At 37.1% G+C, this 14,949-nt stretch overlaps 1 protein-coding gene across 3 annotated transcripts; it reads left to right on the top strand.

Moving 5' to 3' along the window:
- The first annotated feature begins 2,147 nt into the window (after positions 1 to 2,147).
- On the top strand, positions 2,148 to 14,165 carry LOC753609. Of its 3 annotated transcripts, none has more exons than XM_030974317.1 (11): positions 2,148 to 2,162; positions 3,506 to 3,868; positions 4,328 to 4,511; positions 6,095 to 6,214; positions 7,638 to 7,797; positions 8,562 to 8,760; positions 9,233 to 9,305; positions 9,926 to 9,970; positions 10,521 to 10,684; positions 12,505 to 12,616; positions 13,359 to 14,165. In XM_030974317.1, the coding sequence occupies exons 2-11, from the start codon at positions 3,519 to 3,521 to the stop codon at positions 13,785 to 13,787; spliced, it is 1,836 nt and encodes a 611-aa protein (XP_030830177.1). In that variant the 5' UTR covers positions 2,148 to 2,162; positions 3,506 to 3,518; the 3' UTR covers positions 13,788 to 14,165. The 3 variants fall into 3 exon arrangements, with proteins under 3 accessions (XP_030830177.1, XP_030830179.1, XP_030830178.1); XM_030974319.1 differs by lacking the exon at positions 2,148 to 2,162 and adding an exon at positions 2,215 to 2,221 and having other exon boundaries at positions 3,508 to 3,868; XM_030974318.1 differs by lacking the exon at positions 2,148 to 2,162 and adding an exon at positions 2,515 to 2,622 and having other exon boundaries at positions 3,508 to 3,868.
- The last annotated feature ends 784 nt before the right edge of the window (positions 14,166 to 14,949 follow it).

Here is a 14,949-nt window from a genome sequence, read left to right as displayed (position 1 = left end):
ATATATATATATATCTCTCTCTCTCTCTCTCAGAGCCAATTTTTAAGTTCAGTACAAATTCTGTACCTAATTTTAAAACATATTTATTTTTCTTTCTTGTTTAAAACATTTTGATTTTTATTTCTCCCTTCTTTCTTTCTTTCTTTCTTTCATTTTTTGACAAATAGTCATTCAGACATTGGTTTTCCTTCTAAATTGTTGAGGTATACCGGTAATATTTACCAGCACGAGTATTTCTCTTTAAAGAAATATTTTGAAATAAACCGCATTCATTTATGCACAAAAAAGAGGAAGAGTACAGAGGAAGAGACAGACATAATTACAGTTGATATTACACTTGTACTGCTGCATGTCGCCCAGAAGTCAATGTTGCAATTGGTTCTTTCTCTACGGCTAAATTAGAGAAAAGCAGAAAGATAGAATTGAAGAGAGATAGGGGACTGTAAATACCAAATTTACCAGATACTCGTACTCGTAGTAAAGTAGCCTAGGCTAATTTACCGCTTATTTGGACACGCCCTCTTTTACACGTGGACCTATAGTATACACCGATACGGGCGAATTTTCATGGATGTGAGCCCTCTACGTTTATCATTACACGCTGGGGGGCTTCTATCAGCTTGCGCTTTCATCTTGCATGCAACGATCATTGCTTTCTCACAGACAAACCACTTATTATTCCTTGCCGCTTTCGGACATTTCAACTTCATTTTGTCTAAATTTATTTCATTTACGATGGATGAATGGGTAGATGATGTCCGTCATTGGCGAGTTTTGCGTGCGTTTTCGGCAATCGAAGTTTGGGAGACGCCGTTGTAACGGTGCCCCACATATTCATTATCGTGTATGTTAACATGCAGATGATTTTATTGAATTGAAGAGAGTGAGAGACGGAATGATTTAGAGTTAGAATATAAATAATTCAAGGAATTTTAGCTAGCTGGAGCAGAGTTGTGAGTTCGATCTTACGGTACGGAGGCACTCTCACCACACCGCCAGTAGATGCGGGCCTAAGTACGAACGAGCTCTCGCTCATTCAACTTTCCCATTCAGGTGCTATCCAGAAGCCCCCCAGCTGCCCCCCAACTGTAGCGCCACTTACGGCGGATTGCGTGGAAGGTCGCCCAAAGTGTATTTGTGTATCGCCGGAGGCGTTATTTTTTTATGCGGCACAGATTGGGGCTTTTTTTTAAAAGGGGTCTTGATTTACAGACTAATACTGGTCGTGTGCGTACGAGACAGTATAAGTAGTAGAGGTCTGTTTTTACATTTAATCCACTACCGCATGGAAAATCATTACATCAACAATTAAAATCAAATTGGAAATCTGAAGAGGAGGCAGAACGTCAATAAGGAGAACATCACAATAATTAGTCAATAAAACTTAACTAACTTAAACGAACAGGAATGTTATCTAAACACATAGTTCGCGATGGATATACAAACTTCTTCGCAGCGCTAATGCGCTAGCTAACATGACTAGTCTCACGTATGTGCAGACACTATTCAGAAGGGAAAGAACGTACTTCCCATAGGTTTAACACGCGCCATGCCCCAATCTGTGCCGCATAAAAAAATAACGCTAGCCGGAGCTAGTCGATTGTTATTGCTTTTGGTTTACACTGGTCAACGTTGTTAAAGGTATTACAAAGTTTTGGGAAATTTTGAAAATTGGGTGGATAGTGATTCTTTACAATTTTGATATATTTGGATGCCCCTGTGGATGTATTATAAGCACTAGAAAATTTAGCCCCTAAAACACTTCTGCTTTCGAGAAAAATTGAATATAAAAATTTACCGGTGCTCCCGGTAAATTTTGATGAATTTCAAATAGCGCCTATGGCCGTACAATGGTAGCTGCGAGAATGAAAATCTCAGAATATGTAGTTGTGATATATAATTTCCAAATTGAAGTAGCTAATTGGTCGATTTTAGTCAAGAAACAATGTTTTATGGCTTAATTAAAATCTTGACCTTAAGAGGGAGCTATACAACATAAAGAGTGTATTATTTACAATTTCATAACTTTAGGCTCGATTTCAACCGCGACAACGATCACTGAATATTGTAGGATCGCATATGCATCCAATATGTTCATTTGAACCAAATTCATGACCCCATACTAAAACTTCGTATTACCTTTAATGTTACACACCGGGCCGCGCGTTTCCGTTTTACACCCTGCCCTAGGCTTTTCTCCAAACGCGCCACCGGGCCGGGGGTATGTATTTCTCCTAAATGTCATATTTCATGTCATTGTTAACTTTTCTCTAAACTTTTTATTTTGGTTAATTCTCTTAGATGGCATGATCTCATAATCGTACACTTTAGTGGTCATGCATGCATGCATAATCACATGTAAGTTTACAAATAAAAAGTTCTGCTGAGGAGATCTCAATCAGCGGGAAGCAATCGATCAAGTACGGCAAACTGCTGGCCTGGGATTTCCGGTTGCTGTGTCGACTTTCTGTTGGAAGTTCGAACGATCCTCTGAGCTCTAGCTGCACCTGGAAGCCGGATCGAAGGACCGGACTGAGCTGGCTGCCGTATTTGCATTTGTTGCTGCTGGAGCGTCCGTAGGCTTTGATTTTTATGGAGGGATTAAGTCTGAAAATCTTGGTGGTAATAATTAATGACATGGCATTGAAAGTTATCTTTTAATTCCACAATAGGCTCCATGTTATTAATTTTAAACTGTTAAACTTGTTAACTTTACGTTAATTTGTTTGACTCTTCTAGATCTAATTTTATTTTTTAAATATGAATAAATCCTTTACTGATTACTGATTTTGCGAGCCTATAACTATTAGATCTATATAGACCAATCTGTTTTACATTTTTGGATTCTCTTTTTTCTTTTGGGAATGCTCAATGCAAAATGATTAAATCCTGTAACACTAGTAACAATTAATTCAGTGGCCGGGTCAGTGTAAGATCCGTTAATTATGAATAGGACTTTATCTGTGAATTTTAAGTTCATAAACTTTCATTCACAGGATTGTTAATAGAGTAAATCAGCCTTGAGGTGACAATGGGTATGGTCATTGGTGAATTGGATCCCCCCCCCCCCCCCTCTTAAAAAAGTGGGTTTGGCAGGATGCCAGGAATAGGTGATTTTTTTTTTTAACTTGTTATTTTTCAGATTTAGCTATGACCCTCCCCTATCAGATATTCCTGAATCCTAAAATCTAATTATCATCTAACATGGAATTTCTTAAAAATGCAGCGAATTGATCAACTTTGTATCATAATTGATATCCAAAAGTGAGCAATTTTTAAAAAGGATGCAATAGAAAGCTGACTTCATCAGTAGTTTTGCTGCCAGTTAAACTCCATGTCCCCCTTTCTATCTGATGCAATGCTTTTCACTGTACTTATCTGAATCTAGGCCTACCATTATACCACTGTATGATGTTATTGATTAAAAGATGCACTAAAACAGAATAGTTTACAAAAGTATTACAAAACTATAATAACTATATAATTAATCTCTTTTTTCCCCCTCAGAATTTGGCATCATGACACTGGGACACCTCTTCATTTTTGTATGTGCTATGAACATCCCTCACTTTGTGGAACCTGGGGTAGATTTTGACGTGCCTGACCTCGATCCTCGAAATCCATTTTATCGGGGCCGGCCTGCAAATACTTTTGGCAAGCACGCCGAGCCGACGCCTTACATAGACGAAATACATGTAGGTCCAGAAGATAAGTTCCCTAGCCCCGCAGAGTTTCATGAGAGATACATCAAAGAGTACAAGCCAGTTGTTTTGCGAGGAGCAGCAAAACACTCTTCAGCCTATCATCTGTGGACGGAAGATTACCTGAAGGAAAATTATGGAGATCTGTCTGTCAGGCTTGAAGCTAGGTAATGCATAAGAGATCTTATTGGGGGGGGGGGGGGGGTATCTCCACTTGTTGAATATAGAGCTTGTTACCTTTAATATTGAATTGCAATTGTTGTCATTAAATTTATTTATTTAAACTTTTTTTTTCCTTATGCTACTTTTACTCTACCTTTTTAATTCAGTCTCGGTTTCATCTCTCTATCTCTCTATTTCTCTTCATGTCTCTGTCTGCATGCAGGTGTGTGTTTGTGTGTCCGTCTCTCTCTCCCATTCTAATACGTTAATATTTTTTTTCTATTTCATTTTCAGATTTCATCTTACACACTTTTCGGTGCAATAATCGGAAGAATTGTTTTAACGTTAGACAAACCTCGAATTCATTTGACTTTATGCTGTGAATATAATAGAAAATGAAAGAAAAAGAGAGGGAGTAGGGGGATGTTATAGTTATTTTGTTTTCTTCCATCTATCCATTATAGGAGTGAGGATAACTCCAGGATACCGAGCGGAGTGGGAGGGATGGGACGGGACTCCATTAGAAACTTCCTGGACCGGTACCAGACCCTGGACGGGTACATCATATCACAAGTCCCTGCTCCAATGGAGAAAGACATCTCATTTCCTCCGTTCTTGACCTGTGGATCACTGGCACAGGGTGTCCAGGTAGGTACAGGGTTCTTGCCGTGGCAAACATCTATCCCTCGATCTTGGTGCTAATATTAATGATGGAGGGTTCCAGGGAACCCTCTGAAAACCTTCTCCTGACAAGGGTACAAACAAAGCTATGGTGAAGTGTGACGTCATCAAATAACTATTTTTTTAAACATTATAGAAACCAGAGCAAAATAACACTGAGTTCCTATAGGAAATCTATTTATTCAGATGGTCATATCTCAGCCAATATTTACCATATTCAATTGGTTTCCGACATTTGGACATTATTTTGTATCCTCCTTCTGAAAATAAAGTTAAATTGAGAAATTGTAAAAATAGATTGTTATGATGTCACAGCTTCGTTACTCTATTAGAATTGTTTGTCACATGTATACTTTTGTGACAATTACTCCTAAACTAACCAAATTCCTAATTTTAACCATGGACCCAACAAAAAACCTAACCCTAACCCTAAACCTAACCTAAAACCACAATGTAACCCTAACCCTAACTATACTTAAGATAAAATACAGAGCAATTGTTGCTGGAGGAAATGTTAGGGTTAGATATATATGTCAATACATATTTTCAATTTACAAAGTTGTTTTGATTCTCCCAAATTACTGCCCTGCATGGGATGTTCCAATGCCATAATACACTCAAAGTGTACATGGGCATTGTTTCAGGAAACCATCATAAGTACAAGTTCACCAACATCCCATTGACACGCTTGTTAATTTTCAACACACGTGTCTCAATAGCGTGTTGGCAAACTTGTACTTATGACGGTTTCGTAATAGGATGTCAAACAGTTTCCTGTCAACAAAGTGTCAAGTAGCCACAGGAAATAGGCAAGGAATCTTTGAAGGTGGCAAAGGAAAGCTGCATTTTTCGCGATAATTTTTTAATGCAAGAAAATCTTGCACTGATATTTTGTGACTTTTCTCTTTCAAGTATTGCGCATCTTTTGAAAGAAATTTTTCGAAAATCGGACCTACCATTACAAAGTCACGTGTCCTTTTGTCTTTGCATGTCAGTCCGAAAATCGCTCATTTTTGTGATTTGTGTACAAAACATATGGAAATCTCATTTTTCAAATAAGGAGATAAAACATTGGTTATTTGGTCTTGTTTATAGTTTAGGTGTTTATTTTGGGGTCAAAATAGTTGAATTATAGTTGGAAATGAAGTAAAAGAACAAAAACAATAAAATACATAAGTTAAAAAAACAAAGAAATACATAAGAAATTATCAAAACAATAGATAACATAAGGAATAACCCTGGTTTTTCAATTTTTTGTGTTGTATTATTATTCCAAATGGTCTAACAAATATATGTAGTGAGAAAGGATGGTTAAATATGAATGTGTAATTTATGGGCAAAAATGTGAATTTTATGACCTTATTTGCATAAATTACCATAAATATGCAAATGTAAAATGCAAAGGGTATGCTGAAAAAACACCTGGGCCTTTTCTGCAAGATTAGGTTTTTTATGAACGAATGGATATACATGTAGATGTAATACTCATTTTCTGGACTGCTGATCATTGAACAATGCTTGATTTTTGTTATCCTCACTTGAATCCCAAGGAAGTTCACTTGTTTGTGAGTTCTCGAGGAGGGAAGACTTTGCTTCATCGTGATCCGTACAGCTCTGTCCACTGTGTATTCAATGGAACCAAGCAGTGGATCATTGCTGACCCAAATCAGGTAAGCAGTGCTAGTCACATAATTAATAATAATAATAATAACAAATATTCTGTTCTTGTAAAGCGCATATCACATTACCGTCTCTTGGAAAATTATTTCTCCGGCTTTAGCATGGCTGACATTATGGCGCTCTAGCATTTCAAGGACTTAATTCCTTAATTCCTTTCAGGTACCCATTTACCTCACCTGGGTTGAGTGTGGCAATTGTAGATTAATGTCCTGCAAAGGAAATTAGAATTACAACTAAATAATATATCTCATCCAGAAGTTAAAATGCTTCTTTGTTCATCAGAGCTATTTTAGTGAAATCTCTTAGCATTGTGTAATTTTTTTTCTTTTTCTTTTTCTTATTTTTTTTTTTTTTTTTTTTTTTTTGCAGGTCTTATCAGAGTTTAGTTTTCATTTTGTTTTTTTTATATGAAGTTGGTTTGAGGCGCCCCTCACAAAAGAAATGGCAATACATACACAGTAATAAAAATCAATCATTATCGGACTGATGTTATTTTATGCATCAAGGCATGATATCCAATCTTTTTTCCCATCAATATCCTTTTTCTTGTTATCAACAGATAACACAAATCAATATACCGTAAGTAAAGTGCCGAACAGTGATAACAATGCTTATTTCAATGCTTTTAATTCTCTGAATTGTATATCGTGAAATATTCCTCATGATATTCATACAAGAAAGTTTTTATTGATGGCTATAGTTTACAAATATACAATGACACTCGAGGATCTAGCTGAAACTATTCGCATCGAAGGAACATCAACTAGTTCTATTCTAGAAAAGTACTGATGTTCCTGAGTGCGAATAGTTTTAGCTTGTTCCGAGAATGAGTCATTTTATATTTGTTTTATATCCCTTCCATCTGTATTATTCCTTGTACACTTCTGTAATAACATGACCCTTATATTCACATTCACATCTACATTCAGATCGAAAAGAAATAAAGAAAATTGCACGGCTCAAATGAAACATTGAAGGATGTAAAAATGTTTAGCTGGCGCTAGTGTAGTGCAGTTATCGCACAGCGTAAATTGCATATGGCTTGAGCTAGCGCCGTGACACCGCGGGGGTTGACCGCGCAGAGGCATTGGAAATCATGTACGCGCTCGCTGGGAAAACGCAAAGTTCAAGAATATGCGTTTTTTTATTGTGACGTCACGCATAGTACCCTTTTTCCCTAGGGAAAAAAAGGTACTATGCGTGACGTCATCAATAAAAATGAACTATTTTGATCTAGTCGGCAGGAAACGTCTTTTACAGTCAAACTATTCTTTTTCTTGTTGTGTACACACCTAATGCAACAATCTTACGATAAGGGATATAATATTATATAGCTTATAAATCACACATATCTGTCTGGCTCTGAATTGTTCTGCTTTGGTAAATGAGCTTATCAAACGTATCTTTTCTCAGAAAGAACAGCTGTACATGTCTGAGGACTCACGCTATGAGTTTGGGGGATACTCAGAAGTAGAGGTAGATGATGTAGACTATAAGAAGCACCCCAAAGTCAAGGACCTACTATTTGACAGAGTGATTCTTGAGAAAGGAGACTGCATCTACATGCCAAGCGGTGAGTTATTACTAAAAACTCACTCATGATTGGTTGCAGTTCTTTTGTTCCTGATTTATTCTTGCTATCTCACATACTTTAATAAAAAAAAAGTGTGCAATAGTTTCCAGTATGTACATGTATACAACAATTTTACCTCAACTTATTCTGTTCTACCCTAGCTGCACTGGAATCCCTGTTTAAGGTAATACCTGTGATTCCATTATGAAGTCATTTTGACTAAACTGTTTTTCTACTCATTTGGTTGTGGCACGTAGACATTTACTCCCATGCACAGCAGTCTGTTTTATAGGTCAGTGATCTGGTACTGTGTGGGGGCTTATTACTTGCCTAAAGATTATGGCATGTACCTACTTCTGTACTTAAATACTCAAATGTATTCCATTCACAAATACATTACCGAATATATCCAGTTTTTTGTTTGACAAAGACTTCTACCTAGATATTATCAAGAGGTCAGTGACACAAAGACGTAATTCCATTTTGGCCATTTTTGAGAAAAACTTGGTTTATGTGTCACAGAGCACTTGGGCCTTAAGGAGTTAAGTCTATATTTCACTAGCTATTGACTTCAATGGGGTGTTGGGTGGAGTTAAGTCTTTGTGTTTCCTGGAAAGCCCATATTTGTTTAACTTTTTGATATCAAATACTCATTTTGGCAAAATATGGAGTCACGTCTTTGTGTCACTGAACCCTTGTTAAAGACTTTTTGAATTACAACAATGTCTATTTCTAACGAAATCTTCCCTCTGTATATTTTCCAGGCTATACACATCAGGTGAGGTCAAGGGGTTACATGAACAGCGCCGTATCCATCTGGTTCTCACACTATTTGACCTTTGACCCCTCTGGCTGTGAGGAATCTGAGAATGTTTTCAAACCCATGAGTGAGTCGTCTGTACTGTGGCGCTACAGTGGTCAGGGAGAGCTCGCGCAAGGCCATATGGATGTCCACATGCTGAGGTACTGATTTGTATGAGGAACATATAGTGTCTTCTTACAAAATACTTTTTAGGTGTTGATTAACAGAGCTTCGTGCAAAAGTACAATTTTTTAATTAAGACACTGAAATGTTATTGTGCTCTAACAATATACTCTGCAGAATACTGCTCCAGGTTTTATTTTGTCAAAGATAGAGTTTAGGTTAGGTGTAGAATTTGGTTTTAGGTTAGGTTCAGGGTGGGGTTAGGCCTTGGTTATCTAGGTAAACATTTAGTGTAGGATATTAACCGGAGAGCAATTGTCGATTGAGCATGCGTCGTACAATGGATATTGGGATACAGAATTTCCCTGTATAAATGCTCACAGAAGTATGTGCATTAAATCACTCCATCTTCAAGCATTCTGTGTAATGGATATGATGCTGTATAAGTACTCACCCTGTTCTTTATTAATGTTACTATATCAAATTTCATTGAAATTTCCTTCTTTTCAGAACTGTCATGAAGACAACTGCTGATAAAACCGGCAAGATTTGGTTGGAGGAATTTACAAGTAATTTCATACAGGTATTACTTACCCCTTTTTTCTCTGTACCAGAAAATGTGATGCCCATAATACATTATGACCCCCAAAATATGACAAGTTTCTATTTTGCACAATCTGAAAATATATTGATGACACTGGGCAGTTCATTTTGTTGGTGCATTGTTCAGATACGTGGTATGATTTTAAGTGAATGTGATTGAACCCAAGGAAGGTAGAATTTGTTGTACATTTAAGACTATGCATATTGCAAACGGAAAAAAACACATCACAAAGTGAGTGACGTCTATGCACTAAGGCCCGAATTCACAAAGGAGGTTTGTCGACAAACCTTGGTTTTCGTACGTCATATGACGCGTTTTACGCATTTTTTACAAACCTGGTTTGTAAAGAACAAAAGGAGGTTTGGCGAAACAAAAGGAGGTTTGAGCTCAAACCTTGGTCTGAACTCAAACCTTGCTTTGTGAATTCGGGCCTATGTGTTTGAGGTTATAATGCAGTAATACACCCTTTCATGTTAGAAGTTTTGAATTTTTAGGTAGATGATTTGATATATTTTTTGTTTACAATACAATCATTTGAAAACACAATTAGATATTGATAAGATTGGTGATCTTGTTATTCTTCTTCTCCTTTTGTGCAGGGAGAACTGAATGATGAAGAAGTCCTCGTGAACCAACGTTTAGAGGTAAGTTCTTTTATTAGATGGCTAGAAATAAAAATCTAATGATTGGAAGATGATGTAATTTCTCACAGAAAATATTTTTTGTTTTGCCTATTTGAGTTTTATGTTAAATTGTTTTATTTCAAACTTTTATTTAGATGTGTAAATGTGTAATCGGCGCCAATTAACAATACTTGATAACGATAAACAGGGTTACATCACGAAAGAGGGGCTCGATTCTTTACCCCTGCAAACTCTAAAGAATCTTGTCAAGTCTATTAATCATCATTTATTTCTCCCATTTAAATCCAGTTTATCAAGATTCTGGAGACCGATGAACGAGGCTATATCACGGTAGGGGAGCTGGATTCCTTACCCCTGCAAACTCTTAAGAATCTTGTCAAGTTTGTTAATCATCATTTATTTCTCCCATTTCAATCCAGTTTATCAAGATTCTGGATACCGATGGGCGGGGCTATATCACGGTAGAGGAGCTGGATTCCTTACCCCTGCAAACTCTCAAGAATCTTATCCGGTCTATTAATCATCATTGATTTCTCCCATTTCAATCCAGTTTATCAAGCTTCTAGATACCGATGGGCGGGGCTATATCCCGGTAGAGGAACTGGATTCCTTACCCCTGGAAACTCTGAAGAATCTTGTGGAGATCATTGACCCTTCGGATGCTTCCAACCGAGAAGATTTTGAGTACAATCACTTAGACAAGGATGCTATCTGGTAAGTTCATTTTTTTCATTTCATTTTTATTTTTTCATTTCCAACAAAATGCAATGTAAAATGTATACAAAACATAGTTAAATTTGTAATAAACAAATCTTAATAGTAATTTATACATTTGAGGAAGACAAAAATTTAATTTTGAAATTTAACTGCATTTATATTTTGAGGAAATTGAGGAAGTTATTATTTATATATTGATATATTAGAGGGTTACCAGACATAGTAAACTTTTGTTTTATGTGTGTGCGTGGGTATCAAGGACATTCGTAAGAAATGTACCTTCACTTTGTCGGCAACTCGCCAAAGGAGGACGTCTTCTGTTAAAAAATCCTGTGAAATTTTTAAAATTTTGAGCTCTTTCATAGAGGGGATATGTTTCTTTTAAAAAAGTAGGTCCTCGGTTATGCAGTAAATTTCCAGATCGTCATCGGGTTGTTATATTCCTACAAACATTTGTCTTTGAACATGTAATAACAGTCCTCGTACGTATGAGTTTGCAATCCACACCAGATATGTTTGTGTGTGTGGGTATGAATTCACTGTAATAGAAATTATTATATACCTCACTTAAGTAATCCAGCCATCTGATTGGTCGAAATTGCATTCATAAACGTCAACTGTTCCTGTAAAATTCCCGGTAACCATGCTTAAAACATTTAATATTTTTAATAACCATGGTTATTAAAAAAATAGGTCAGTCTCCATGGTTACCCCATAGGTTTACGTGTTAAAAAATGGTTTGAGCGATGGAGGATACCGTATGTGTGCGAATAATTGGTCGGTAATTTCAATACAATTGAATCTCGATCGATCTTACCGACAATTTTATCTTGCATTGTTGACATGAAGACGAAAATAAACTTCCAAAAACAAAAAAAACAACATCTGCCGATAGATCTTGATCTAAGTTCGTGCCAATATGCATTGCAAAAGTAAAAGAAGAGTCCGTATATGGAGCTTTTGCGAAGCATTCATCACACGCGAAGCCGGTTTCAATCCATTTTAATGTATATATTGTACAAAACTGCCATGCATGTTAATAACGCGCGATGGCCGAGAGGTCTGAGGCGCTGACTTTAGATACATCACCTTTTGTACGCAAGAGTTCGAATCTCATCTTCGACCAAAAAAAAAAGTATTTTTTATTTTTTATTTTTTAGTCTATTTTTTTTCGGCATATAAAGGTATTAATGACTGCTTTAATATTCGAGAAATAGTTGTTTTTATACGCAAAGCAGTCATTAATACTATAACATCTCTGGATTACAAGTAGTTTTAAGTTAACCCCATACTACTCTCTTAACCCCTCCCCCCCCCCCCCCCTCCACCCCCGGTAAAAACCTGGTCTGAAATAGCCTGGTTAGAATAGGGCTAAGTATCCATACAAGTGTTGACATTAACAAGTCATACTCATAAGAATAGACTTATTTAGAATGTATAATTGAGAACAGAAAATTGAAGAATGTTGAGATTATTCATATGCTACAATGTGTTGTCTCTCTTTAATACCATATCTTACGATATTTTCTCATCTCGTATGATATTAACTGTCAATAAATTAATTAATGATTTTGAGCAAGTAATAGAAAATAGTTTCTATTTTGTTATTTGCAAGCAAGGAAAAGGAATATGTCTTCAATTTATGCTTGCCAACATAGAATGTAGTTTGAATAAGTCGCTGACAGTGTGAGATTTGAATGAGGGTTGTCACCTCACCCCCTCCGCCCTCCCCCCCCCCCCTTCAACTTCCTGCTAGACATGCCCCTGCTTTTACTGCATGAATCAAATGGGTGTTATCTTTGTGCTTTCTTGTTTAGGGGTGCTCTAGCCATGCTACGAGGTAAAGACCCTTCTCAGCCATTCAAGGGATCAGACTTCATCAAGATTTACACCATCTACATTGGAGGCAGTGAGAAGGTCGCAAGAGAGGTAAGACTTTCCACCTATGGTATCATGAGGAGGCGCGATAGCTCAGTCGGTAGAGCAGTGGTCTCATGATCCGGTGACCCGGGTTCGAAACCAAGTCGATGTGCTATAGGGACCTTTGGTAAGGCATTAATCCTCATTACCATGTCCCTCGAAGAGAACCTAAAGCCGCTGGACGTCTGGTTGCTTACTCACAAGCATTTATGCTTTCTTAGCAGTCAGGTAAAATAACCACCACCACATGAACTCGCCTGTTTAGTGAATAATTTGTCTGTTGAATCATTATTCTTAATTTTCTTTTCCAAATGAATTAAAAGGAGGCGCGATGGCTCATTGGTAAAGCAGTGGTCTCGTAATCGAGAGGTCCCGGGTTTAAAACCAAGTCAATGCGCTTGTGCGCTTTGGTAAGGCTTCAATCCTCATTACCAAGGCCCCAGGAGTGGACTTAAAGGCGTCTATCCCCTATTTTATGTGTTTATTATAAGTTTTGGTTGTTAATTTTTAGTCAGACAATGGTGCGCCTAGAAATACCTGTACTTAGTTCCTAATAAATGTTGTGTATTATTATTATTTGCTTACTAAAATGCGTCTGTCCCCATGTTTGCTTACTTACAAGCATAAACATGATTTCTTAGCAGTCAGGTAAGGCAATCCTCAAACATCCATTCCTCAATGAATACTTACCTTGAGGACTATTATTTCTCATCCTATTTTTATTTTTCAAATTTTTTCCATGACAAAACAGATCCTCGCCATGTTGGATCCAGAAGGTACTAATCAGATAACCGCCCGCATGATCATGCAGAACGGTGACGAGGCCTTTGAGAAGTTCAACAAGGGTTTCGCCCACGACCCCACCATCGAAAACCTGTGGTACAAGCGGTTTGCAGCCAAAGGCATCTTCCAAGAATTTGGCGTGACGCATTTCAACGCCCCCGACGAGGAATCAACTAAAGCAGAGGAAGATGAAGTGGAAGAAAAGTGCGAGAGGTCCGGAAAGATGGAACAAGGTGAAATCGTGTACGTAGAAGATCTGGATAGTATGCCGGTGTGCGATGAAAAGAAATTGCAAGAGAAAGAAGAGGAGGGAAGGAATGAAGAGCTGAATCAAGTGGAAGAGGAAGAGAAGGAGCACAACGTTAACGGTGAAGAGGATAAGCATGACGAATTATAATGTAGAGTTATTTGGTACTAATATGCTTGCTGCTGAGAGTTCAGAGGTCACGAACATAATGTACAGGTACATGCATAGTGAGTTTCCATCTTTAGGCTTTAAAAGCCTAATTTTTGTGAAGAGAAGCAATATTGAGTTTTGTTTGATTTTCTTTGCTACAGATATTTTTGTTGTACAGGGTGGGGTATATATTTGCTTATTTACTGTAAAAGTTTCATACAGAGCTGCCATATTATCTTCAAGTGAAATCATTTTCCTTTATGAAAATGTACACATAGTTTATACAAGCTGGGACTATGGGGATTGATCACTTTGTTTTGAAAGTTCGTTTTTATATATTGATGTTCTTCTTACGGTAACCTCTGTAATGTGTTTCTGGCATTGTGGCCTCTTTCTACCTTGCCTTATTCGCTGTAGAGGTCTCTTGATACACTATACCAGTGTGGAGGACTCCTTTAAAACTATTCTTCTTGGTTCAGTGATATCAATGATTTTACAGCTATGCAAACATAGAAGTATTATTCGTATTGACGGTGAACATTCATTGTCCCTTCTTAAACACTGTTCATGTTTGTTAATCTGCCAGGGCTGTTTCATCTCGTATTCTTTAATAGCCAGATTGATAAAGCATTTCTACTGTATTCATGACAATGTCAAAATATCAGAAAGCACATTTGTTTGCTGGCATTTATGAATTGGTCAGATCTACATCTTGGGTTTCCTAGAATCCTGGATCCAATACCACTATAAGGCCTAAACAAAAAAGATGTTGTATTGCCCTTTAGGTACCAAAACATGGGTCGGGCAGTCGAAAACCTTTTTTTTTTTTTTACTTTTTTTTTCTTTTTCTCCCTCTTTGGGCCGATATATCCCAGTTTTGAATGCTTTATTACATTTTCTTGCTAAAAACTGTAAAGAAAAAAAAAAGTTTTTTTTTTTTTAACAGCCGACCATAGATTTAAAGATTTTGGGGTCGGTCGCAAAGGGCAATACAACATCGTGTTTTTTTAGGCCTAATCATCAACCCTTAGTGTAATATATGCAACTAGCCATTAAAGTCTATGCAGGTCTGTGCTTCTGTGTTATTTGTATATTTAAGGATCAAGCAGTTGAAGAGATCACTAGCCTATATGCAAGCTTCTTATTTGTATAAATTGTATTG

Source organism: Strongylocentrotus purpuratus, unplaced genomic scaffold (assembly GCF_000002235.5).
Source record: "Strongylocentrotus purpuratus isolate Spur 01 unplaced genomic scaffold, Spur_5.0 spur5_scaffold_7, whole genome shotgun sequence".
Classification (NCBI taxonomy): domain Eukaryota; kingdom Metazoa; phylum Echinodermata; class Echinoidea; order Camarodonta; family Strongylocentrotidae; genus Strongylocentrotus; species Strongylocentrotus purpuratus.
This window is presented reverse-complemented; position numbering and strand designations above follow the sequence as displayed.